A 27617-nucleotide genomic window follows, 5' to 3' on the forward strand; every position below is an offset into this window, starting at 1 on the left:
AAATTCAATCTCCGTGCATACTCTCCCTTTGTGGATATCCACAGGCAAAGGACCTCTTCCTTAGTCAGCTTACCTAGGTCCTGTTTATTAATAGTGGAATACCCTAATAAACGGTGCAGGATCCTAAGGGTAGGGTGCCAAATCTCACTGGCTATGTAATGCCTGGTATGAAACTTATCTTTGCCTGAAATGGAACGCCACCAAGCGAACTCACTATAATCCCCAAAGTGCTCATAAAGCGGGTAAGGTCTACATCTGAGTGAAAGTCCAGGGCTTGGTTAAACTGTGCTAGTGACATGGTTTGTTGGTCGTTAAAGAGTTGGAAAGTTATCCGAAAGTCATTATCTTCTAGTGTAACAACTTGGAAAGACGAGAAAAACTCTAAGGTGGGTTCTTGGTAGGTCATAAATGAAGAGTCTACGAATGATCCTATTCGAAGGTTATAAAAAAGAATCCATAAGTCATCATTTATCCCAAGTATTATCATATCTACCCGATAATAGTGTTTAGAATTAGGTCGCAACTTTCTTTTTTTCATATCAGAGTATATTAGGGAGTGGCTTTTGTTTAAGAACTTTAAGGTGGGCAGGGTATTGGGTTGGTCCGACTCTGGGTTTAGGGACGATCGTCCCGACTTTGAGGTTTTTCTCTTTTTCCAAATCCTTGTACTCATGACTACCCTCTTTTTTTTTCTGTTTTCACTCCTTTTTCAAAGTCAACTCCTGACTATTTCCAACCTTAACCTCCACAAACCACAATGTACCTGTTTCACAGCAATAATAATCCAACAACCATAACCAAATATATCCAACAAAAATTTCAACAATAGTCAACAATATCCAGCAATATTTTAAACAATAATCAATGAAATCTCGATAATAACTAAAGATAACCAAAATCCTTGCTTTAAAATTAATTAAAAGAGATAAAATAACAAAGGGATTTTTAATACCTTGACCTTTATGCAAAAAATTGTTGTTTTGATGTTGAAGATTTTGAATAGCAAAGAAATTCGTTGTGGTTGGTGTTGATGATGCCCATTTGCTTTTTTGGTGATGAACGAACTGTTGGATGCAAGATTGAAGCTTTGATGATGATGAATGATTCGTGGCTGATGCTTGTTCAATGATGGGGATGGTAGAGGATGATGAAGAACGGTGATGATGATGATGAACGGGATCTTGACAATGGGTCGTGTGTGTTAGAGAGAGGAAGGTTATATGGGAGGTAGGTTATGTTTGTGAGGGATGAGGGAGTTTAGGAGACGAAGCCAAAACCTTTATTTTGGGAACCAAGATTGACGCGTCCACGCCCGTGATAGGAGCGTCGGCGCCTTAAATAGCAGCGCGCGCTCCACTTCAAACGCGCTCGTGGTATTCAGTTATCGCAGATCGCGCTTAAAGCGCGTTAAAATCGCGCAGACTCTCTAGATTGCGTGAATTTTTGGACCAAAACATTGGCGCGCCCGCGCTATCTTGCTTTCGTGGACCGCTCCTAAATCGCGACAAAATCGCTCCAAATCTCTAGATTGTGGAGCTTTTCCGACCTTGAATTAGGCGCGCCCACTCCATATTTTGCACGCTCGCGCCACTTTGTTCTCGCGGATCACTCTTTAGTCGCGACCAAATCGCGCAGGCTCTCTGCCTTTGGTTTGCATTTGACCTCAAATTCTCAAAAAAAATTCATTTTGCTTCAACTCTTAACTTTCTTTTTTCAAAAACACACACAATCACACCTACATCACAATAGAGCAAGAAAAGTGTTAGATTGATTAATTTAAGTGTTTCAAAAGAAAATAAAATCAAACTAAGTTAGAGACCGGGTTGCCTCCCGTAAGCGCTTTGTTTCACGTCGTTAGCTCGACTTTCTTGAAATGAAATCAAGGGGACTTGAACACATCAATAAGTGACAAATTTTCTGGTTTTGCGATTGGTTGACCCTCAAAATATGGCTTGAGACGGTGTCCATTCACTTTGAATGGAGGGTACTTATCATTGAAGATCTCAATTGCACCGTATGGGAAGAACTTGGACACTTGGAATAGGCCGCTCCATCTAGATCGTAGCTTTCCGGGAAAAAGCTTGAGCCTTGAATTGTAGAGTAGGACCTTTTGTCCTTCCACAAACTCTTTCTTGGAGAGCTGTGCGTCATGCCATGCTTTGGTTCTAGCCTTATACAAACTTGCGCTATCATAGGCATTCATGCGGAGCTCTTCTAGCTCATGAAGATCTAGCAACCTTTGTTCACCCGCGGCATGGAGATCAAAATTGATTTGCTTGATGGCCCAATTTGCCTTATGCTCCATTTTAACCGGGAGATGGCAATTCTTCCCATACACAAGCTTATAGGGAGTTGTCCCAATTGGAGTCTTAAAGGCAATCCTGTAAGCCCATAATGAGTCAATAAGCTTACTAGACCAATCCTTCCTTGTTCTAGCAACGGTCTTCTCCAAGATGACTTTCAAGTTCCTATTTTTGACCTCAACTGGACCACTTGTTTGGGGGTGGTAAGCAAGGCCTCGCTTGTGCGATACACCATACTTTGAAAGAAGCTTGTTGAATGTATGGTGCTTGAAGTGTGAACCTCCATCACTTATGATTGCCTTAGGAACACCGAATCTTGGGAAGATGACTTTCTTGAACAAACTGACAACTACCTTTGACTCATTAGTGGGAGATGCCACGGCTTCCGCCCATTTGGAAACATAGTCAACGACAACAAGAATGTGCCGGTTCCCTTAAGATGAGATGTAAGGGCCCATGAAGTCAATTGCCCAAACATCAAAGATTTCGAGCTCAAGGATCGGATTTTGAGGCATCTCGTCACGCCTTAAGATGTTTCCCATCCTTTGGCACCTGTCACAAAGGACCAAGCGTCCTAGAACAAAGTCGGCCAAAAGAGCATCGATTGCACGACCTTAGAGGCGGTCTTTTGGGCACTCATGTGTTCACCACAAGGGGATGAGTGGCACATTGAAAGCACACTTTGGAATTCTTCATCGGGAACACACCTCCTCAAAAGCCCATCCACCCCTCTTTTCAACAATGTTGGATCATCCCATATGTATTTCGTGGCTTCATACTTAAGCCTTCGTTGTTGTTGAAAAGTGAAAGTTGGTGGAATATCACTACATGCAAGGTAATTGACGATGTTGGCAAACAAAGGGGTTTCCTTGGCATCAAGAGCATATAACACATCGTCCCTTAAAGAATCTTCAATCAGGAGGTCGTCTTCAATCATTCTTGTGCTTCCCAATCTTGAAAGATGATCGGCTACCACATTCTCGGCTCCCTTCTTATCTCTTCATTCCAAATCGAAGTTTTGGAGGAGCAAAACCCATCTCAACAACCTTGGCTTTGCCTCCTTCTTTCTCATCAAGTACATAAGAGTCGAATGATCGGTGGACACTATTGTCCTAGACCCAATGAGATAGGGCCTAAACTTCTCAAAAGCATGAACAACCGCTAGGAACTCCTTCTCGGTTGTGGTGTAGTTCTTTTTGGCGTCGTTGAGAGTCTTGGACAAATAGGAAATCACATGTAGCCTACCCTCTTTTCGTTGCCCTAGAATCGACTCGATGGCCTTATCACTTGCATCACACATTAATTCAAACGGTAGCGACCAATCAGGTCCTTAGACAATTGGAGCGGAACACAAGGCTTCCTTCAACCTAAGAAAAGCACTCAAGCAAGATTCATCAAATACAAAATCTTTATCTTGTTGTAGAAGAGATGTGAGGGGCTTAGCAATCAAAGAAAATTCCTTGATGAAGCAACGATAAAAGGCAGCATGACCAAGGAAAGACCTCACTTATCTCACATTTGTGGGAGGAGGAAGCTTCTCAATCACATCAACTTTTGCACCATCAACTTCGATGCCAGATTGGGAGACCTTATGGCCAAGCACAATACCATTCTCCACCATGAAGTGGTATTTCTCCCAATTGAGCACCAAGTTGGCACTCTCACATCTTTCTAGACAACAAGATAAATTCAAGAGGCACATCTCATATGTACCTCCGGCCACAGAAAAATCATCCATAAAAACCTCCATCTCTTCCTCAATCATGTCACTAAAAATTGACATCATGCATCTTTGGAAAGTAGCCGGAGTGTTACAAAGACAAAATGGCATCCTACGGTAGGCAAAGGTACCGTAGGGGCAAGTGAAAGTGGTCTTTTCTTGATCCTTTAGGTCTATTGGGATTTGGAAGAATCCCGAATAACCATCAAGAAAGCAATAGAATGCATGCTTTGTAAGCCGCTCAAGCATTTGATCGATAAACGGTAATGGGAAATGGTCTTTGGAAGTATTAGCATTCAATTTGCGATATTCAATACACATACGCCAACCCGTCACAAGGCGGGTTGGGACCAATTGTTGCTTTTCATTGACCATTACCGTCATCCAAATCACTATGAGCGATTGGATAGATGATCCCTGCTTCAAGCAACTTAGAAACTTCCTTCCCTTACAACCTCTTGCATGGAAGGATTAAGTTTCCTTTGCCTTTGCCTACACGGCTTAGAAACCTCCTCCAAATTAATTTTATGCATGCATAGAGAGGGGCTTATACCCTTGAGGTCCTCAAGGGTATAACCCAAAACCTTTCTATGCTTTTTCAAAACATTAAGCAATAGGGAGGTTTGCTCATCCGTGAGGCTTGCATTGACAATGACCGGGAAAGATTCATTTGTATCTAGGAAAGCATACCTCAAACCCGAAGGTAGAGGTTTCAAGTCTACCTTCGGTGGTCCCTTACCATTGGAGACCTCTTCCTCTTCTGCTTGGAAGACTTCATAAGTTGGGAGTATCTCTTGATCGGTGGTTGCTTCCACTTTGTCATCCAGCATGTCCTCATATACTTGCATCTCCTCCTTTTGATCACCTATCTCATTCTCATTCAACAAAACATTCTCAAGTGGATCGTTAGAGGCATGCACATGAGGGTATCGAAATTCATTCATCAAATTTTCAAAAGTATCTACCCTAAAGCATTCATTACTTTCAAAAGGTTGTTTCATGACATTGTTCAAATCAAATTCAATAGAGTCATTATCAACCTTCAAAGCCATTTTACCTTCTTTAACATTAATGATTGCTTTAGAGGTAGCTAGAAATGGTCTACCAAAAATTATAGGAATCCTCTCATCCTCATCCATCTCTAGAACATAAAGTCCACCGAAAATGTGAATTTACCAACTCTAAGGGGAATGTCCTCAACTTTCCCTATGGGCAATTTTGTGGACCTATCCGCTAGTTGGAGGGTGATGTTGGTAGGTGTAAGGCTTCCTACATTGAGCTTTTGGTAGACTGAGAAGGGCATAAGACTTACACTAGCGCCTAGATCGCACAATGCCTTTCCTAAGTGAATGTCATTAATGGAACAAGGAATGGAAAAACTACCGGGATCTTGCAATTTTGTTGGAAGCTTGCTAGAGAGAATGTCACTACAATTTGCGGTCAAGTTTACGGTTTTAACTTCTCTCTTCCCATTCAGTAGGTCTTTTAGGAACTTAATGTAGTGGGGCATCTCCTTCTTGGCATCCACAAAAGGTATGAAACATGCAAACCTTTGACTACTTCTAAGAACTTTCCAAATTGGGCATCAAGCCTTGACCTAGCAAACCTTTAGGGAAATGGCAATTTCTCATTCCTAGGTTGTTGATTTAGGGGCAAAGGTGTTTGATGTTTGTCACTCTCTTTTGTTAGATCCTTCTCTTTTTGCTTCTCACCCCTCTCATTTTCTTTTTCTAGGACCTCACTCTCTTTAAGTGGCTCATCCACATCTTCTAGTTCTATCCTCACATTGGAATTCTTCTCATCATTTGACTCACTCTCAAGGAATTTCCCGCTCCTAGTAGTGATAGCATACATAGGTTTGGGGTTGACACCTTGACTTGGAAAAGAGGAAGAGGAAGAAGGGGAGGATGAAGAACTAGGTTGGGCTATTTGAGAGATTTTGGTCTCTAGAATTTTCATATGCGCCTTGATTTGATTCTTTTCCTCCTCTTGACTTTTTTTAAAGCTCTCTTGATTCTTGATGAATGCTTAAAGCACGCCCATCATAGAATCCGGAGCAGCTTCCATTTGAGGAGGAGGTGTGTTGGAATTTTGGGCTTGCGGTCTCACTTGCTCAATGCTGGGAGGGATATTTTGAGGCCTTCCGTTTCTGGAACCCTGATTGGAATTTAAACATTGTTGGTTGTTGGGATAGTGTTGTTGGTTTTGATTCCAATTGGGCCTTTGGTTTGAGTAACTTCTTCCATTGTAATTGAAAGAGTTTCCCCTACCTTGGCCTTGGTTATCATAACCACCACCAATTTGATTCCATTGATTTTGATTCCAACCATAGTTTTGATTCCAACCACGGTTTTCGTTTTAATTCCAATTTGGCCGCATTCCAACATTTCCCTCACGGGGCGCAAAATTCATGGCATTAACATCTTCAACATTATCATCATTTTCATGGGGAGGGGGACCTTCACTTATGGACATACATTGTTGAGAATTATGATCATAGTTTCAACATATATCACAAAACATACAACCGGGAGGCATAGCATTGTAATTAGAAGGAGAAGAAGTAGAAGGGCTCATACCAGGCCATGGCCTCCCGCGGTAGAAGGGGAGGAACTTTGAGAATTTATCTTCATAAACTCTTCTATTTGCTTAGCCATTTGGGCCATTTGGTTCGAAAGGTTGGTGATTGCATTTATTTTCTCTATGGATTGCACCGTACCTTTGCTAGAAGTGGCTTCTCTCTCACGTTCGTACCAATCCTCATAATTGTGCACAACATCTTCTATGATACTCTCCACTTCATCTTCTCTTTTGTTCATGATTGGGCCTCCGGCTCCGGCATCAAGGCCAGTCTTGCTTTGAGGGGAGAGTCCTCTATAGAATGTTTGGAGAACTTGCCACTTAGGAATCCCATGGTGTGGGAATTGCCTTTGTAACTCTTTAAATCTCTCCCATGCCACATAAAGAGACTCTCCACCTCTTTGGCGGAAACTTTGTCTCTTTGAGCGAGCCTCGGTGGTTTTCTTGTGAGTGTAAAACCTTCGTAGGAACACCGTAGTTACCTCATTCCAAGTTGTAAGGGAACCGCGGGAGGAACATCCTTTGTCAACCAATGTTCCACCGCTCCCATGAGTGAGAACGGGACATCTTCAATCTTATGTACTCTTGGGAGACTCCGTTGATCTTGATAGTGTCACAATACTTGAGAAACTGTTTGAGATGCTCATGGGGATTCTCAAATTTCCCACTGGTCAATTGCCTCTTCTCTATCATTAAAATGAAATTAGGCTTTATCTTGAAATTGTTTGCTTGAGTGGTGGGGGCTAAGATCCCACTTTGAGAGGCATATGCTTCGGGTGATCCAAGTTACCTTAGTGACCTTTGATCACCCATGTTTCCTTGATCACCAATGCTTTGTTGATTATTGTTATTGGCAAATGGGTTGGGAATTGAGCTTGTAGATGGTTCACTCTCCTCACTTGAAGTAGGTGAAGATGGGGTAGGGGAACTTCTCACTTCCTCTTGAAGTGGGTCTTCACCTCTCTCCCTTGCTTGTCTCCTCAATTGGGCCAGAATGCGCTCTAGCTCGGGGTCTATGGACACCAAAGGCTTAGAGCAATTATGTCTCCTGTGCATATACAAAGCTAAGCAGAAAGTGAGCACTGACAAGATACATAAAAACAAAAGAAAGGAATAGATGAACTAGTCTCAACAAGAAAATAAACACACAATAGAAACCGTTTCCCCGGCAACGGCGCCAATTTGACAGGCAGTATTTTAGGTCGTTACTAGGATACCACTATCAAATGATATTTTTAGTCCTAAACATGCAACTAAAAGAGTATAGAGGCAAGTCAAGGGTCGAACACCGCTATTTATCTCCAAATGTCAATCTAGTTCGGTCAAGAAATATGATGGGTAAAGCAATGACTAAAGGGAATGAAATAACAATTAAAACAAGCACTAGGGGGAAAGGATCAAACATGCTATGAACTCAACAATGTTAGGCATCGGGAAATAGGTTTACATGCAAACCAAGCAACTCATACAAGGCAATATCGAGAATACTCTCTAATCACCTATCGGGATTAAGAGCTTTCCTAGCTAGCATACACTAACACTATCGTCGTAAGGCATACAAACTAAGGTCATGCAATAATCAATCACCTAATAACTATTCCTAAATCACACTATCGTCATGATTTAGTTCAAGTCACTCAACCACAACATGCATATGGCCATAAACATGGAGTGGCCAATAAGAATAAGCACAAGGAAGAGTTAATCACAAATATTCCAAAATAACCTAGCCTAACATACATCAAACTCAAAGCATACGTTCACCAAACCCCTAGCAACAAGAAACTAGTCACTATCCATAACTACAACTACGATCATGCTAAGCAACATTACAACCAATGAAATAGTTAGAAAGACAAGGTTTTTATCAACTAAACTTTAATCATAAATACAAGAGAATATAGAGAAATGTACCAAAACCATTATTGAAATCCAAGTAAAGAACCATACATCACCCAAGCTCCAAGCTTGACCATACACCAATGTTGCAAAATACTTCTTCAAAAAATAAGAGCAAAACTAGTGTTGATGGGCAATGAAATTACACTAAAAACTATCAAGATTCTTTAATACAAAAGTGGCTAAAACAATAATCTAGAAATATTCCTCAAAAACTCTCGTACAAGGTTTCTATGCTAAAGTATGCTAATGATAGAATGTTGTTGAATGTTAGCCGTTTTTTCCTATCTCGTCTTGTTTGGACTGAATTCGGGATTTGAATCCGCAGCAGACAGGCGTGCCCGCGCCCAACAAAGGCGCGCCCGCGCGTTAAATGATGGCGCGACCGCTCCTCGAAATGCGCGCTACTCCAAAGTGGGTATTTAATGGTTGGTCCAGCTCATCAGCGCGTCCGCGCTCAAGGGAGGCGCGCCCGCTCCTCCGGTGGTGCGCCCGCTCCTCCGGTGGTGCGCCCGCTCCTCCGGTGGTGCGCCCGCGCCATTTGTCTAGTTTGGAATTCTCCAGTTTTGCCCTTGTTCCTTCCATCTCCGAATCAATGGCATACACCTACAATCATGGAATAGGAAGGCAAAGCGTAATACAACGAAAGGGGAGGGGAGTATAGACTACCTAAACCACATGAATACACATTACGCATCACAAAGGCAGAATACTCAAACTAGGCGAATCATAGAAAAAACTAACTAAAATGGACCAAATTATTACTAAAACTACTAGAAAAGACTACCCTAAGAGTGACATATATGTCACTCATCAATCTCTAAGAAAAGAATACCTTAAAATTAATACTCTAAGTTTTCTTGGTCTAGCCCCAACTAAGCTTAGGGGTAGGGACCGTTCGGGTCGGGTCTCGAGGGTGATACCCGTTGGAGGCTTATTCATTTGCGGAGCTAATGCTTTCAAGTACGATCTCTTAGAAAGATCGAAGCACGCGTCAAGGGTAAGATCATCTTTTCTTCTTTCTCTCTCCTTGTTAATTAATTATGTGATTGTTAATTAATTAATATGCATGTTTAGCTACTTTAATTTGTGTGCGTATTTTGGGAGGGTTTCATTCCACGTAGTATCAGACACTACGAAACCCAACAACGATAACATGAACTCATAGGTAGAATTGGAATCTCATATTCCTCTTCTATGTTCCTTGTTTCTTATATTTCTTATCATACATCATTTCATAACTTTATAAACCACTATGTATTGACTTTTACACTTTGTTAGACATAATTGAGCATCTAATGCGCCGTAAAACAAAGTTCCATCTTTTCCTTTATTTCGTACTTGAATTACTACATCAATGAGTTTTACTCATAGAATAAAAATGCGGTCGCGGTCGCGATCGAGGGAACGGTCAATACCGCTATTGGAGCGACCATCACGGACTAGGTAACTATCGTCACGGCAGAATTTTAGTTTTAGAGTATTATAAGGGTTTTTTTTTTTACCAAATTGAAGCCTAATATGTAAATTTGTAATTAATATGAGCTACAATTGTAATTCATACATCTATAGCCATTTTTTAAATTAATTGTATATCTTTATGACTAGTAAATGTATTTATTAATTTTGTATCATTTTTACGTATTATTTTTATTTTTAAACATATTATTCTTTATTGTAATGATTTTATTATGAATAGATATAGAGAAATAATATATAATAAATTTTATTAAGAAAATAAAATCATTATTATTTAAATGACAATAATAATAACCACATAACTTAGTTAACACAGAAAAAATTTATAAATTTTAATAAGATAAATTCAATAAACCATTGCATGTTCCTAAAATGATGCATAAAGCCATAAATTCTACAAATATTACATCTGAAATTCTCAATACCAAAATGATTGGCATGGAGGATCTTATTAGGCATCTACATCGTTATTATTTCTTCTAGTTTCCCCGAAAAAGTATGCTCCTGCACCATCCATCCATGTGGTCTCATTTTGACTAGAGTTAGCGCTACTACCACAATAATATGTAGGTTGATGATAGTGCACACCACCATAATTCTAGGTGCCATGATTGACAATATGAAGACCTTCTTGATTGAAAGGGTCAAGTTGTGGTTCTTGGTAGGCAAATCCACTCTTACTCGCTCTTGTAAACGGCATACCTATTGTAGATTGAGGATATGATGAAAAAGGACCATGATAGTTGTAATCTTGGGGGTTTGAAGTTACTGATTCAGATAGAAAAACATTTGTGGATAATCCATTCCATGATGCATCACTATCAATAGGTTGAATTGAAGGTTGTCTTTCCCTTGCACGCCTTTGAAATCCTTGGGAGTAATATTGTTCAAATTAAGAGTTTGGAGGATGAATAGATGATTGTGGGAGTTGAAAGTTCCTACTTGATTGCCGCGATGAGTAAGAAGGGATGAAATCATTTCCATTATCTCCATCGTCACCTACTTGGTGGTGTCAAAGCAGATTGATTGTTACCAGCACTTTACCGACTTAATTTGCTCAGAGTTATGATGAATAGAGGAACCTTGAACATTGTTGCCGGTTTGACTTCCACCACATCCGTCACCACCTTTTCCAACATCATCATCTAGCCAACTGAGATCATATCCTTCGAAAATTGGAGCTTTTGATTCCTCTAACCATTCGTTTAAAGGATCATCAACATCAAATATGTAATCCAAATTAATTGGATCATACGTAGTTTTCAGTTCTTTGGCAGTATGCCTCCTCATATGTCTCAATTTTAACTTCATGTTGTATCGAAGTTAGACGATTTGATGGAGCTTACCATACTTTAATCGATTTCTTGTTTTAGTATGAACCAAACTCTACATGCTCTAATTTCTCTCGCAGTTTGATGATGTTGTGGTTTGACTTAATACTCTCACATTAATTTTCCTTAATTCTGGAGCGCTATCTCCATACGTTATCCACCATATAGCTGCAAACATCATTTGAACGTAACGTAATATTATAATTATTTTAATAAATTGTGTATTATTAAATTAATTTGACGTTTAAATAAATAAATATATATATATATATATATATATATAATTACCAGGGTACATTTGTTGTATTGCCCTTTATGCCGAGCTACTACCAAAACTTCCAGCCTTATCGCGGTACATGTAAATCTGTGATTTTTAACATAGTTAATATATGTACATGTTTAATTGTAATCTTACAAATTATTTTTAAAAATGTATTAACTAATTACTTACTTGTTAGGTTACCATGATTTCATTATCTTGATCCCTTTCAAGTTTGGTGATTACTTTTCTCACCCTAACCTACTAAAAGCTCATGGTCATTTCCAATGTCATTCTCTCCATACATGTATTGAGGATTCAAGAAACATCCTTGAACATGACACAAATAAACAAAACTATTTTAAGTATTTTTTAAACACAAGTATAATTACCACGAATAAAATAAAAGCATGATTTGTGAACATTACCTGCTGCATGTGAATCCGTATGTAATTGAAAATTCCATCTTTTATCTATCATCTTCCAATAGTTCTTGTAACTTACAATGCTCCATTGCCTCATATATAAAACCCATTGTTGGTTTCAGATCTCCATCAACAAGCCTTAATACTTTTAAGATGGGCTCTTGTATTTTTATTATTTCATTAGCCTTATCCCAAAATTTGGCAACCTCAATGGACGGATTTTTAGACAAAGTATCACGAACTTCAACCTCTAATGCGTCACTCATTTGACCAAATCTTGAAGTCACCCGACTATTAGAATCAAACATATCTTGCAAGGCAGTCTTATGTCTCACAACACTTTCTAACATGATGAATTGCGTTGCAAATCGTGTGAGTCCGGGTAGTGTGAGATCTCTACCATTAGTGAACTTTTTCATGTAATCAACTGCCCATTTATACTTGTAGATGAATTGGGAAACTTTCCTTGCTCTATCTATAATAGGCTTTATTGAACATTTCTTCCGATATCTTCCAAAAGAAGATTTAAACAATGTGCTGCACAAGCCATCTAGTACAAATGAGGGAATCTCTCACTACTAGAAATAGGCTTAATTCCCACGGACTGAAATTCCCTTGGAAAATTTGAAATTTCCGGCGGAAATTGGATTTATAGGAAAAATCCGTCGGAACAGGTACCTTTCGACGGAAAATTTCGTGGGAATAATTCCGACGGATTTGAATTCTTTAAGAATTAACCTCTTCCGACGGAATATTCCGTCGGAATGTTACAGCAAATTAAAAAAAAAACCTGCATTTTAATTCGATTTTTGCGACAGAACAAAAAAGCCGAAACAGGAAGAGAGAGAAAGGGAGAAAGAGGATAGAGAGAAAGGGAGAAGGAGACCTTGCCTCCACCACCAACCGTTGGTTGCCGCCGGTGTAGGTAAGTGTCTTTTTTTGGGATTTTTTTTTTTCTATTTTTTAAATATTGCGGAAAACCCTAACCACCACCACCACCACCTAGGCTTTACCGGAATTCACCATTAGTAGCGCCAAATTTCATCGCAAACACCAAGGCTTCACCGGAATTCACCATAAGCGCCGTCGTTGGATAGTGGTAAGTGTTTACCCCCTTTTTTTTTTAAATACAGTGTTTTGGGGTTTATTGGGGGTTTTTATGTTTTTTTTTTATTATTTTTTTTGTTTTGGAATTTTTACTAAAAGCCACGACCCCCACAGCCATGACACCAGCCGGCCGCCGGTCTGCAACCAGAACGACGCCCAGCCACCGCCGACAGCAGGTTGTCTTTCCCTTTTTTTTTTCTTTTTTTCATTATATTAACTTTATAGCATTTATTTATTTTTTTTTATATACATAGGCAGCACAAACTTAATTCCTAATTGTTTAATTTGAAATTTTTTGTAGGATTTGTAGATTTACTTGGTTCTTTAGCAATAACAAGTGCAGATCTACAGGTTAGAGACTATATAAAACCTAAAATTATAAGTTTAGTTTATACTTGGCATGTTAGTCAGTAAATGTATTTAGATATATGTTAGTTTATTATTGTTTTTAAGTAGTGTATACAATTTGTTGTATTTAAATTTTAATATGTTGAAATATTTGAAATGAATGTGTTTGTGTTATGATATGTTAGTTTAGTTTAGTTTAATTTATTTAAGTTTAGTTTTTAATTGTTGTATTATAACATCTTAACATAGTTTTGTTTAGTTCATTATAATAATGTATGTTAGTTTAGTTTATTTTATTTTAGTTTTGTTTATTTTAGATTAGTTTAGTTTGATGTAGTGTTTGTTAGTGTATTTAGTTTAATATTTTTGTTTGATATAATGTTGAATACAATATTTAGTAATTGTGCTTATTTATTTTCTTAGTTTAGTTTAATTATAATAAATCTTTGTGTAGTACAATGTATGTGACCTTCACTTTATATATATATATAATAAATGAATCATTTGCATAATCATTTGCCTAGATACCCGTTCAAGGCATACACATTAGGAGTATGTCTTGAATAGTCCCCGATTAGGACTGTCCTTATACGCTTATTCTCACTTAGGTGGTGAATGTAAACCTTGCTTTTGATTCTAGGGAAAATCCTGCCTTTTCATTTCTCTACAGTGTTCTCTGGGTACATATGTAGGTGTGTTTAATCGCCTACATCGTGTACTTGGAGAGCTGTAGGGAAATGCTGACGGATTTTTCGTAGAATTGAAAACCTGGCTTACATTCACTAGTGGGATTAAACGCCCAAGGATGGGTTAGGTTGGAGTGATAAGGACCCTTTGGAAGCATTTCAAATCTCATTTTCATTTCCATAACACTTTGATGGATAATGATTAGGAAATACGCTTTGTGACTAATGTAATTATACATATGCGTGAGTTGTGTAGAAGTTGCAATCATGAAACGAACAAAACGTAGCTGGATGTATGAAAGGAAGGTTGAGCAATATGTTAATCCAGAGTTCGTGAAAGGGGTTGATGAATTCATGCAATACGTCAAAGATAATCCCGAGAGTGGTAACCCGAACGAAGTTAGGTGTCCATGTGCTAAATGTAAGAACAAACGGCTTTGGGATCCAAACACGGTTAAACTTCATTTGTTTCGCGCGGGTTTAGACCTAATTACTATGAGTGGATGTGTCACGGGGAAGGGTTTCCGGCAATTCCTTAACGGGGGTCCAATGAATATCGTGAAATGGTTTTCGATGCTTTTGGTCATAGTCAGGATCAAGGGCATTTCGAGCAGGCTAGTGTTTCATCAGAGGAGGAGCCTAATGCACAAGCTAAGCATTTTCTGGATTTGTTGAAGGCTTATGAAAGGCCAATATACGAAGGGAGTTTGTTTTCTATGTTAGAGATGGCCGCTAGAATCACCAGTCTAAAGTGTGAGTATAATCTGCCCCACAGATGTGTTGATGGGTTTGTTTCTTTGCTAAGTGAAGCAATTCCTAACAATAATCAAATGGTCGACACATTCTATGAGGTGAAAAAGATTGTGAAGGGCTTGGAACTGCCTCATGAAAGGATTCACGATTGCCCGAAAGGATGTATGTTGTTTTGGAAGGATGATGCTCAATAGTCTACATGTAGGGCGTGTGGCAGTGATCGATACAAGCAGACTTCCAAGGGTAGCCTAGTGCCTTTGAACATTTAGTTTTATTTCCCGATCACACCCAGGTTGCAAAGGCTGTTTACAACAAAGAATATTTCGGAGGAAATGACATGGCATTCGAAAAATCCTCGAGTTCAAGGCACTATGGCACACCCAAGTGATAGTGAAGCCTAAAAACACCTCGATAGTTGCCTCCGAGCCTCGTAATGTTTGGCTTGGCTTGTGTATAGATGGTTTTTCTCCTCATGGCAAGTTTGGGGGACAATATTCTTGTTGGCCTGTCATTTTGACCCTTTACAACCTGCCTCCCTCAATTTGTATGAAAAGACAATTTATGTAACACCCTAATAATTCTCTCTTTAAAACCTGTAATCACCTGTAAATACTTTTAATAACCTGTGAGAGAATTACTGGTGTGCTACAGCCACGTGTTAAAACGTTATAAGGCTAGTTTCAGAAATTGAGCAGCGGAAAACTAACTTAGTTTTAAAAAGAATATAAGTTTCAAAACCAAAAAGTCAAGACTCAATTTAGTCCTACAAGTTGGAACCATAATAGCCCTTATTCAAAACCCAGTTAAGTAGGAAGCGAGCAGAATTAGAGTCAAAATAACATCAACTTATGAAATGAAATAAGCTAAATGGTTAACCAACGCTCCACTCAAATCCCATCACCCTGATGCAAGTTCAGTTTATGCAGAAACCTGTGATTAATCTGCTCCCCAATATTACCAGTATAAGAATTGGATCATTACAGGGTCATTGAAGGCGAAGGCCATGACCAAAAGAAACACACAAAAGCACGTCATCAGCAACGCTGAGTACATACAAGCTACGAAACACAGTAAAGAGCCTTAGCATGATACTAACAAGCATTCCATACACTCAATATAACCATTGACTCGAACACATGATTCAATTAATAATTATTACAAAGTTTTTATTTAAGTAGCATTGACCACTTCATTAATTGATTGGATTAAGCAATAGACCAGGTTGTCCCCCTGTGCTCCATTCCGGAACATTAAATAAGAAAATCCTATGCCTCCTTTCAGAAGACATTAATAAACATCCAATGGCAGACGGGCGCGACTCCGTGGTCATAGCTAGTATGAGATCTCATCTAACTCATTATAATTTTAAGAGAATTTAAAACAAGAGACTTGTAGATCAGACGGCCTCTGAAAAGTACACGGCTAATACCTCGTAGACCCCAACCCCTGTTTGTCATTACTCTAGATGTGCACAAATCCAGAGTTTTATTGCTCATCCTTCTTGCACTTTACGTGATTTACCAGTTTAAATTTGGTGATGACTCATATGCAAACAACACAACCAATCATACATCAATCATTCAAATCATTGAAGTTTCCAATTCAATTCTTAATTTATCAGTGACAAACAACATTTATTATTGAATCATTTAACTACCTCGGTATATAAACACCTTAAATGCATAAGACACCTCATATCCACAATCTTGTCTTATAAGACTTTAACTCTTCCTTTACTCATTCCATTTCAATACAAATGAATAAGTAATTAAAATGATTCATTCTATATATCCTTGTATTTTTGACTCTAAGCTCACTTTGCAAATTATTGCATAAATAATGCTCATAAGGAAAATCAATGCAAATTTTCTCATACATAAATTAAACCAATCATCACATTTATCATCGATCAACTCATTACCAAACAATGTCAACCAAGCCACAAGTTCCCTAGCATGATTCTAGGTTTTTTACAAGTCCCTAAACATGCTCCTAAAATCAAGTTTCTCGTATTCTTATACGTACCTTAATTAAATCATCTTTCCAACTAGCCACAATGCTAGAAATTACTCAACTTAAGTCTCCTACAATACCAAATACATAAACTCAATTACTTCCTTGATTACACAAATTTCTACCAACTTTTAAACACATTAAACCTTCTCTAATAAGGTGAAATTTTGGTTTAAAACCTTTAAAACTCTTTCTTTAAGTGGGTAATTAAAACCACAAAGTAAAAACTCATTCATGGTGTTTAAATAAAAATTCCAGCACACTTTTTAAAATTTAAACCCCCCAAATAAATCTGAAAATTATTTTTAAAACATTAACTATTAAAATGATTAGAACGTTGTTTACACACGAAAAACACTATTTGTTTGTAAAAATCGGACAAGTTATAATCTCAGCGTGATTAAAACGGGATAAAAAATAATTAAGAACGGAGATCGGAATTTGATTACCTAAAATTCGTTTTTATGTTTAATAAATCTTTATAAATTCAATACGAATAAAATCCCTAATTTAGTTGATTATTAGAACCCTAAAAATCAACACTTTAATAGTTAAAACCCTAACTTTTAATACTTTATAAAAAATCATAATTTAAAACACTTTACAATATGAAATCTATAATCTTTAATCATTAAAAATCAATTATAAAACATACTAATCACGTTTCAATAATTAAAATCTAAAATCCATAGTATATAATTATAGGAATAATAATTAAAACAAGAGGGGAGATAAGGGTGGCTCACGGTGAGGTGGTTGCCGGCGATTTTTGGGCGGCCGGAGGTGGCTCGCCGGCGGGATGTTGGAGGCGGCAGCAAGGTGGTGCAAGGTGGCGTGAGGTGGGGGTTTGTTTCTCCCAAAACCCTCACGTACAGCATCATAAAAAAAAAGGAAAGAATAAGAAAAGAAGGAAAAGAAAAGAAAATATTACTTACCCCAAAATCTGATTTTTTATCTCTTGTGTGGGAAACCTTTGGGGTATTGAGAGGTATTTATAGAGTAGGGAATAAAGACTAAGGTTGGGCTTAAAAAAAATAGGCTTTAGTTATGAAATATTTGACCCACAAAGGTTCAAATAAAAGAATTGGGCTTACTTAAATGAAATGGGTTGGTCCACAAGGAGTATGTAAAGGTTGTTTACATACTATTATTTAAACGAGCTCAAACGATTAATAAACGTTTAGCCAAAAATAAATTATACTTTTATAAAACTCAATAATTTAAATACTTTAGCCCTTTAAAAATTTAATTAAAATACTTGAGTACTTTAAAAATATATTTTATAATTAATTAAATAATTTATAAAATACATAAAAAATACGGGGTATTACAATTTATGTTCCTTTTGTTGCTCGTTCCTGGACCTAAAAACCCTAAGGGCAACTTGGATGTGTACATGCAACTGTTGATAGAGGAGTTGAAACAGTTGGGGAAGTTGGTGCGCATACGTACGATATTTCCACGAAACAAAATTTCAATCTTCGAGCAGCCATCCTCTGGACCGTTAGTGACTTCCCGGCTTATGGTACATTGCCCGGTTGGGCCACATCTGGTAAGAAAGCTTGTCAATATTGCATGGACAAAAGTAAAGCATTTTGGCTAGAATATGATTGTAAGGTTTCTTGGTTTAATTGCCACCGCCAGTTCCTTTCGACAGAACACCCTTTTCGGAATAGTAGAACTGCGTTCTGTAGAAACAAAGTCGAAATGGGTGCACCTCCACATATTATGTCAGGAGAGGAACTGTGGGAATGTGTGATTGACCTTCCGAAGGCTACATATGGGCCCGAGTCACTTCAACGCCTCAAAAAAGAAAAGAAGGGGTGGTTCAAGCAAAGCATACTGTGGAAGCTTTCGTATTGGAAGTATCTGCGTATTTGTCACAACCTGGATGTCATGCCCATTGAAAAAAATTTCTTTGATCAGTTAGTTCACACTGTAATGGATGTGAAAAAGCATACGTGTGACACGCCATCCGCTCGAAATGACATTGCCAAATATTGTAAACATCCGCAGCTTCATCTTCAGGAGGATGATAGAGGAAAAAAGTTCATGCCAAGGGCTCCATTTGCTCTTGACAAGGCTCAGAGAAATGTTTTGTGTGAGTGGGTTAAATAGTTGCGATTTCCCGATGGTTACGCCTCCAATTTGAGCAGATGCGTGGATATGCAAGCATGTAAGCTACACGAAATGAAAAGGCATGATTGTCACGTGTTCATGGAGAGGTTGTTGCCTACTGCTCTGAGGGAATTTCTCCTTTGCCATGTTTGGAATGCAATAACAGAGATCAGCCATTTCTTTTGCGATTTGTGTTGCTTTACAACATCGATTAGTGACATGGAGCCATTGGAGAAAAACATAGCTGAGATCCTATGCAAGCTTGAGAAGTTCTTCCCCCCTGCATTCTTTAACTCCATGGAGCATTTAACAATTCATTTGCCATATGAGGGGAAGTTATGTGGTCCTGTTCAATATAGATGGATGTATCCGTTCGAAAGATAAATCAAAGACCCATACACATCCTATTTTTTACATCAAATTCAATGTCATGTCGTGTTTATACATTTACATCACTATGATTGCAGGTTCCTCAATCATTTGAAACGAAAAATTGGAAACAAGGCTCGAGTTGAAGGATCCATTTGCAATGCTTATCTCACCGAAGAGATAGCAAACTTCTGCAGTAACTACTTTCAGGCGACGGTTGACATTAAAACACGAGATCTCGGTCGAAATGTGAATGCCGACGTGGACTCCATAGTGGACGATGCTGAAATTCCAGAGTTGTTCATGGAGGATAGCGGTCGTGTGTCAAATGAGGGCAAAACTCGGTATTTAGATGAAAAAGAACTCGAGTGCGCTCATCTGTTCGTGTTACGAAACACCGGCATTCTTGGTGAATACGAAAGGTATAATCTAGTTTAGGAATGAAGTGTAGTTGGATGATATGATCAACTAAAATGATTACAATGTTGACTTACATTAATTTTGGCCTCATAGGAAGTTCGAGGACTACGTTCTTAGTACTCGACCTTATCTGCGTAGAGAAGAAGTAATGGAGAAATGCGAAGCTGAATTCCCTGATTGGTTTCATCGTAAGGTGATGTACACTGTCTAAACTTAGGAAAATTATGATTTACTATTTGTTGCTATTTAATTTACTCATTTAGGGAAGTGTGACGGTTATATTCAAAACTTTTATAGGTTGTTGAGGACGAACAAAACTCGGATGTGCTGCGAGCGTTGTGCATGCACCCTTTCAAGCGTGTTCGAACTTGGAAGTAGATTTTTGTCGGTGGCTTTAAGTTCCATACACATGCCCATGGCAAGCACAAATCTACGATGAATTATGGCGTGTGTGTATCAAGTGAGGATGGTAGAGAGTACTTCGGCATTTTAGACGACATTATTAAACTAGTCTACACTGGTCCCGAAAAAGAGTACAAGACTATTTTGTTTAAGTGTAGTTGGATGGATTGTGGTAGGGGAATGAACATACATGAATAGTACAAGGTTGTCGAAGTGAATCATACTAAGAAATACCTTAAGTACGATCCCTTTGTTTTATCTTACCAAGTGACTCAAGTGTACTACGCATCATAACCTAGCCTGAAACGGGATCGAATACAATGGTGGGCTGTTTTTAAAACACAGGCAAGATCAGTGGTTGATGCTCCGGTGGACTTAGAGTTCTTGAAGGCACCATCCCCACAATTACATGCAACGCTTTGCCCACCGAATGATATTCCAGACTATGTCCAAGATGATGATGATGACGATGGCTTTGTTATCTCGAGCGATGAAGATGATGAATCTAGCATCAACTCTAGTGATAGTGACGAGGACGATGATATCGATGTATTATTAGATGGTAGTAGTGATGATTCCAGTAGTGGTAGTAGTAGTGATGACATTAATGAATAGGGGAATATGTTACTCTCCTTTGAATTTGCTTATTATTGTAAAATAGACAAATGACTTGGTCTTTTAATAAATGGATCATTACTTTTACGCTGAAATGTAATTAGATTGTCTGAGTCACTTGTAACTTATAATATGCTGTAATGTTATTAACAACAATTTCAGGTGATCATGGCGGGCGGTAAAGACAAAGGTAAACGGACAATGGAGATCAACTCTTCCAATGAGGACATGGAGGATGCACATGATTTGGGTACTACTCAAGGCCCACTTCCAGCTCTTCACGAGATCAGACACATGAGCGTTCACAGTTGCCGGAATTACACCCTACTGTGCTCTGGTACGTACATACATTCAATGAATTGGGATTATAATCTTTTTTTGAGAAGTTAACCTATTTATTACTTGTAACAAGTTTTGCAATACGCTTTGTTGATGATCATCTAACTTTGTGGTTTCCTCATTTCATGTAGGTTTGACGACAACAAGGTGAGGAATGCGGTCTCCGGGACGCTAACCGGGTACTATTGACAGCCTTGGAGGAATTACGGGGAGGTGGATGCAGCAACCGAGGAACACTAGTGTAACCTATTCTGCGTAAGCGATTATAAACATAATTGAAAACATGTTTTATGAAAATACTGAGATGAAGTTGAATATATGACCTACAAAGTTTATCATTTGCAGAAAGAATTCACGTGCGCACCTCAATTAACCGAGGATGTGAAGCACACTTTTGAAAAGAAGCTTGCTACTAGGTTACGTGACATGTTCTACACAGTCACGCACAAGATGAGAGGCGCAAAGCCAGGCTGGCTCATTGAGGACGTCCACAAGAAAATGATGGATATTGTTGCCGCCGATTCAACTTACAAGAAGAGGTCGGCCCAAAACAAGAAGAACAGGAGGGGCGGCTCAATGGAAAATCCGATTGAAGCTACCCACTATCAGGGTTCGATGTCAGCTGTACAACATGCTAAACGGATGGTAAGTTTGTTGAATATGCCGGTAAAATAGAAGAGTATTGTGTATTACTATGTACAGATGCTCTAACATTTACTGTTTATCATTTTCTGCATGTATAATCAAAGGCGGCGAAGAATAAAGGCCAGCTCCTAACAGCTCATGAGCTGTTTATGAAGACGCACTTCAAGGAAGTGCCTGGGAAAGGCACAGTACCAGCCAACACCAAAGCACAGCATATTGCGGTATTAACTTTAATAACACCTAATACTATTATATGCATGTTATAAGAAAGATCTATTTGTTTTTGTGATTTCAAGGAATGTACATCTAAAACTACCTATAATATGCATGTTATGAGAAAGAAAAGGTCCATTAGGTCAGAAATGATGAAAATAGGGAACAAATTGGTCATGTAGGGGTCTTTTGGTTGAATTTTTGTCCAAATCGTCCCCGGAACTTGGGGACATGGTTGTTTTAGTGATTTCAAGGCATGTGCACATAAAAATACCTATAATATGCATGTTATGATAAAGAAATGGTCCATTTGGTTAGAAATGTAGAAAATAGGCAAAGAATAGGTCACATAGGGGTCTTTTGGTTGAATTTGGTTCAAAATCGTTCCCAAAACATAGGGAGTAGGTTTTTTTTTTGTGATTTCAAGGCATGTACACCTATAACTACCTATAATAGACATGTTATGACAAAGAAATGGTTCATTTGGTTAGAAATGTAAAAAATAGGCAAAGAATAGGTCATATAGGCCTCAGTTGGTTATATTTAGGTCCAAATCGTTCATAAAACTTAGGGAGTTAGTTTTTTTTTGTGATTTCAAGGCATGTGCACCTAAAACTACCTATAATAGCCATGTTATGATGCAGAAATGGTTCATTTGGTAAAAAATGTATATAATGGGCAAAGAATAGGTTGTATAGCCCTCAATTTGTTGTATTCTGTTAAGAATTTTGATTTTAACTTACATATGTGTATCTTGTAGGAGGCCTGCCAGAAGAAATTTGAAGAAGCAAGCACCCAAGGGATTCAGAAGAGTCCAAATGAGTTGTATTGGGAAACTGTAGGTGGTCGCAACAAGAAGGGTCGTGTGAAGGGACTTGGCCAAGGTGCAGAGCTGTATTATGGCGACAAGAAGGGTTCTAAGTCATCCCAGCAGTACACGCCTTCCTTTCTTTCCCAGATGCAGGATCAGATGGACTAGAGGGTGGAGCAGAGGTTGGAGGAGAGGGTGCAAGCTATGCGGAGTGAAATAGAAGTCGAGATGGAGACTCGATTGGCCGAAATAAAAAGGAGAAACCAAGAGAGTTATGAAGAGATGATGCGTCGATTCTCCAGCAACGACCCATGTTCCAACATTCCACATCAGCGTCGAGACCCCAAGAATGACCCGGGTAGAGGCGGTTCAGGTTAAGGTACTCCGGCTGTAGCTTAGCATTTGTGTATATAGTATGTACATGTATTTAGATTTAGATTATGTTGTATAGTTGCACAAAATGTATAAATTATTATAAATAAATATATAAAACTATTTTCGTAATTAAATCGTCAATTCAAAGTAATCTTGGTGTGGAATTAAACCCCTTAACTTAATAAAGAATCTAAAATCACACAAGTAACACAAGCCCTTCATATTTCCTAAGAAAATCGAACAACTTAAGAATAACGAACCGGATATGACTTTGAAAACGACCACTCCTGGAACAAATTCAACGCCTCTCAAATAACCTAGACCACTCCTGGAACTAAGTACTTTGATGAACAAAACTTAGACTACTCCTAGAACTAAGAATTGAACGTTCTAATTATCAAAACAACTCCTTGAATTGAAAATTAGCAAAAGAATTTGTAAGCAATTAAGCAAAACAAACAATTAACTTGAATTTTTAATGATTTTCGAATGTTATTGAAAAATCACGAAAATTACATTATTTATAAACTAAAACTAACTATTCCTAAGTCATTCGAACTAGGAAAAAACCCTAGCCTTGATCCCCAAGTATCCTAGATAGAATGGGAAAACCAATTCTAATGGAACTAGGAAACTAGTAATAAGACTAGTCCTGAAACTTCTTAAAACAATTCCTAATTGACTTAGAAATTATTTTAAACTAAAATAACAGAAATTAAGAAGAATCCTAATTCAAATAGGAACTCACTTTGTTAAAAGCAAGTTCTAATCAACTTAGGAACTCACTTAATGAAAACAATTTCTAATTGAAATAGAAATCCTATGTGCTTAAAACAAGAAAAACCCTTTCAAGTGAAAGGTAAAAACTTGTAAGAAAAACTCTAAAAACTAAGTAATGAACTACGCATCTTCTTCAATGGCTACGCATGTTAACCATTCTTGATTCTTCCCTCCAATTTCGAACCCTATAGGACTTAAAACCAATATGATTGACTCTTCAAAAGAATTTCCCTCTTGATTCACATCATTCTCCCCTTCTTCAAAAGAATTTGTCCTCAAATTCGAATCATCCATGTAAGGAGAACAATTCCATGAAACCATCCAAATTCGACGAATACTAGCCAAAAGAACTATTACCTCAACGCTAGCAATTTTAGGCAATGTAACAACATCACCACGAGCAAGGCAATATTTTAGAAACAACCAATTCTCAATTTGGTCCTTGATCTTCGAAGTTGACCATAAGAACACTTTAGGCTTCATGATTTCTTTCTCATGTATGACTAACAATTTCTTCTCTTTATGCATGCCTAATGAATCCACCACTTCTAAAGAAACCATTAAAGTATTATCTTAATTCACGAATGTCTCCTCAATAGTATCAAAAACCTTTTCCGACACCACTATTGGTAGATCATTATGAATAATCTCATCTTGAACAACGTCACACACAATTGGAACATCAATTGTTTCACTCACCTTTTCTTCGAGCTCTTTAGCACCTACATGTTCCTCTTCCTTATCCTTTTGACAATCTTCCTCCATCTCTTTAACTTTAACGCGGCATGGAATAGTAGTTAAAGGAATAAGTTTGAACCTCTTGTTTCCCACCTTGACCGAATATGTGTTGGCCACACCATCATGTTTAACATGTCGATCAAATTGCCATGGTCTTCCTAAAAGAACGTGACCAGCACTCATAGGAATCACATCGCACCATAATTCTTCCTTATAATTGCCAATGGAGAAATTCACCAAAGCTTGTTGTTCTACATGAAAACCCATAGAATTATCTATCCAACCCAACTTATATGGTTTTTCATGATCTCTTGTAGGAAGTTGTAGTTTAGTAACCATCTCTGTAGACGCAACATTGGTACACGAACCACTATCAATGATCACCCTACAAGTTCTATCATCAACTTTGCATCGATTATGAAACAAAATATCTTGTTGACCTTGAAAAATAATTTCTTCATGTAAATTCAGTCGCTCCATAAGCATATGTTTGTTACCAAAGCCAAAATCTGCGTTATCGTCTTCATGTTTTTTCTTCTTTTTATGACCTTGAAGTAACTTTGTGAATTCATCCATAGATTTTCGGATCCCTTCCTCCATAATTATGTGCAAAAAACAGACATAAAAGACCCCAAAACACACAGGAATAACCCTCAAAATTGCAACACAACTTGGAAGAAAATCTCACATAAAGAGCACTAAGTATCAAATCGAACCAAAACTGACACAGTTGCGGAAAACCGTCCAGTTTAATAGCAAAAGAACTCAAAAAAATCTGAAATTTCACAGGCATAAAATAGAAAACATTTCACCCAAAATCAAAAAACGAATCGCCTCAAAAGACCTCGTAACGAAGGAGAACGAGCCCTCTGAAGTTTACAAAATACCAGAAATCCGAGAACGAGTGCGCCTTGTAAGAACGAGTTGTGGGACGATCAAAATCTCCCCAAATCTGATACCAATTTGATGTGGATTTAAACCCCTTAACTTAATAAAGAATCTAAAATCACACAAGTAACACAAGCCCTTCGAATTTCCTAAGAAAATCAAACAACTTAAGAATAACGAACCGGATATGACTTTGAAAACGACCACTCCTGGAACAAATTCAACGCCTCTCAAATTACCTAGACCACTCCTGGAACTAAGTACTTTGATGAACAAAACTTAGAATACTCCTAGAACTAAGAATTGAACGTTCTAATTATCAAAACAACTCCTTGAATTGAAAATTAGCAAAAAAATTTGTAAGCAATTAAGCAAAACAAACAATTAACTTGAATTTTTAATGATTTTCGAATGTTATTGAAAAATCACGAAAATTACATTATTTATAGACCAAAACTAACTATTCCTAAGTCTATTCGAACTAGGAAAAAACCCTAGCCTTGATTCCCAAGTATCCTAGATAGAATAGGAAAACCAATTCTAATGGAACTAGGAAACTAGTAATAAGACTAGTCCTAAAACTTCTTAAAACAATTCCTAATTGACTTAGAAATTATTTTAAACTAAAATAACAAAAATTAAGAAGAATCCTAATTCAAATAGGAACTCACTTTGTCAAAAGCAAGTTCTAATCAACTTAGGAACTCACTTAACGAAAACAATTTCTAATTGAAATAGAAATCCTATGTGCTTAAAACAAGAAAAACCCTTTGAAGTGAAAGGTAAAAACTTGTAAGCAAAACTCTAAAAACTAAGTAATGAACTAAGCATGTTCTTCAATGGCTACACATGTTAACCATTCTTGATTCTTCCCTCCAATTTCAAACCCTATAGGACTTAAAACCAATATAATTGGCTCTTCAAAAGAATTTACCTCTTGATTCACATCAAATCTTAAATTAGGTGCAGGATATTAAATTAATTCATTATTTTTTGCTAAATATACAGGACTATTCCGACGGATTTTTTCGTCGGAACTTATACTATTCCGACAGACTTTTTCGTCAGAAAATATAATCTTCCGACGGAATTTTTCGTCGGAATAGTATACGCTTCCGACGGATTTTTTCGTCGGAACGGTATAAGCTTCCGACGGAAATTTCTGTAGGAATAGTATATGTTCCGACAAAAAAAATCCGTCGGAAACTTATACCATTCTGACGAAAAATTCCGTCGGAAGCTTATATTTTTTGACGGATTATTTTTCGTCAGAAGATTGCGATGGACTCTCGTTTAAAGTCAAATCCAGCTCCGACAGAACTTAATCCGTCAAAGATTCTGTCAAAAATGGGCCTTCCGACGGAATTTTCCTCGAAAAACGTTGATTTTCCTACGAATTGTCTTGCGACAGACATCTTCCGACGGAATTCCGTTGGAAAGCCTTATTCCGACGGATTTTTCGATGTTTCCGACTGAATAATTCCGTCGAAATCCAGCTGTTTTCTTGTAGTGTCTCCATTAGTTTCTTTCCTACGGCTTTGACAGAAGCTTCATTATCTGTCACTATTTTAACAACTTTCTCTTCCCCTATCTCTTCTACTACCTTCTCCATCAAACTTTAGTAGTAGTTTGTATCTCTACAATACACATCTGTTGCATCAACTGATTTGTGAAAAACAGTACCACGAACCGAATACACAAGAAAGTTTATAATGTGCATGTTTGTTGGCCCTGACCAACCATCATACATTATTGTGACACCTCTTTCATTCCACTCCGAATCAAAGGATTTGATGTAATTTTTCATCTCCTTACATTCTTCTAGGAGGTACACCTACAAATATATGAATAAATACTGTCAATATTAATAGTTACACAAAATATTATATATAAATTGAATATTTTTTTTGCACAAATGAAATGTGTTCATTTGCGTAATAGTTAATTGTACCTGAGATAATTCATAAGCCGAGGGAGCTCGAACATTAGGACACTCGCGTA

At 37.8% G+C, this 27617-nt stretch overlaps 2 protein-coding genes across 2 annotated transcripts; one reads left to right on the forward strand and one right to left on the reverse strand.

Moving 5' to 3' along the window:
• Positions 1-1879: 1879 nt before the first annotated feature.
• LOC110696301 lies at positions 1880-3240 on the reverse strand. Its single transcript, XM_021873592.1, has 2 exons — positions 2985-3240; positions 1880-2736 (listed from the first exon to the last, which is right to left on the reverse strand). Exons 1-2 carry the CDS (start codon positions 3238-3240, stop codon positions 1880-1882), a joined length of 1113 nt encoding a protein of 370 aa, XP_021729284.1.
• A 17755-nt stretch (positions 3241-20995) lies between these two features.
• LOC110696317 lies at positions 20996-23003 on the forward strand. Its single transcript, XM_021873614.1, has 5 exons — positions 20996-21156; positions 21298-21313; positions 21512-21811; positions 21916-22032; positions 22785-23003. The coding sequence occupies exons 1-5, from the start codon at positions 20996-20998 to the stop codon at positions 23001-23003; spliced, it is 813 nt and encodes a 270-aa protein (XP_021729306.1).
• Positions 23004-27617: the final 4614 nt, after the last annotated feature.

The sequence above is a fragment of the Chenopodium quinoa genome, unplaced genomic scaffold, assembly GCF_001683475.1.
Source record: "Chenopodium quinoa cultivar QQ74 unplaced genomic scaffold, ASM168347v1, whole genome shotgun sequence".
NCBI classification, from domain to species: Eukaryota; Viridiplantae; Streptophyta; class Magnoliopsida; order Caryophyllales; family Amaranthaceae; genus Chenopodium; species Chenopodium quinoa.

Coding starts and splice junctions, on each gene's coding strand:
- LOC110696301 (XM_021873592.1), bottom strand. CDS start 3,240: ATGATTGAAGACGACCTCCTGATTGAAGATTCTTTAAGGGACGATGTG. Junction 2,737..2,984: donor TCCCGATGAAGAATTCCAAA/GTGTGCTTTCAA, acceptor TCTCATCTTAAG/GGAACCGGCACATTCTTGTT.
- LOC110696317 (XM_021873614.1), top strand. CDS start 20,996: ATGGCGGGCGGTAAAGACAAAGGTAAACGGACAATGGAGATCAACTCT. Junction 21,812..21,915: donor TACAACATGCTAAACGGATG/GTAAGTTTGTTG, acceptor GTATAATCAAAG/GCGGCGAAGAATAAAGGCCA. Junction 22,033..22,784: donor CCAAAGCACAGCATATTGCG/GTATTAACTTTA, acceptor TGTATCTTGTAG/GAGGCCTGCCAGAAGAAATT.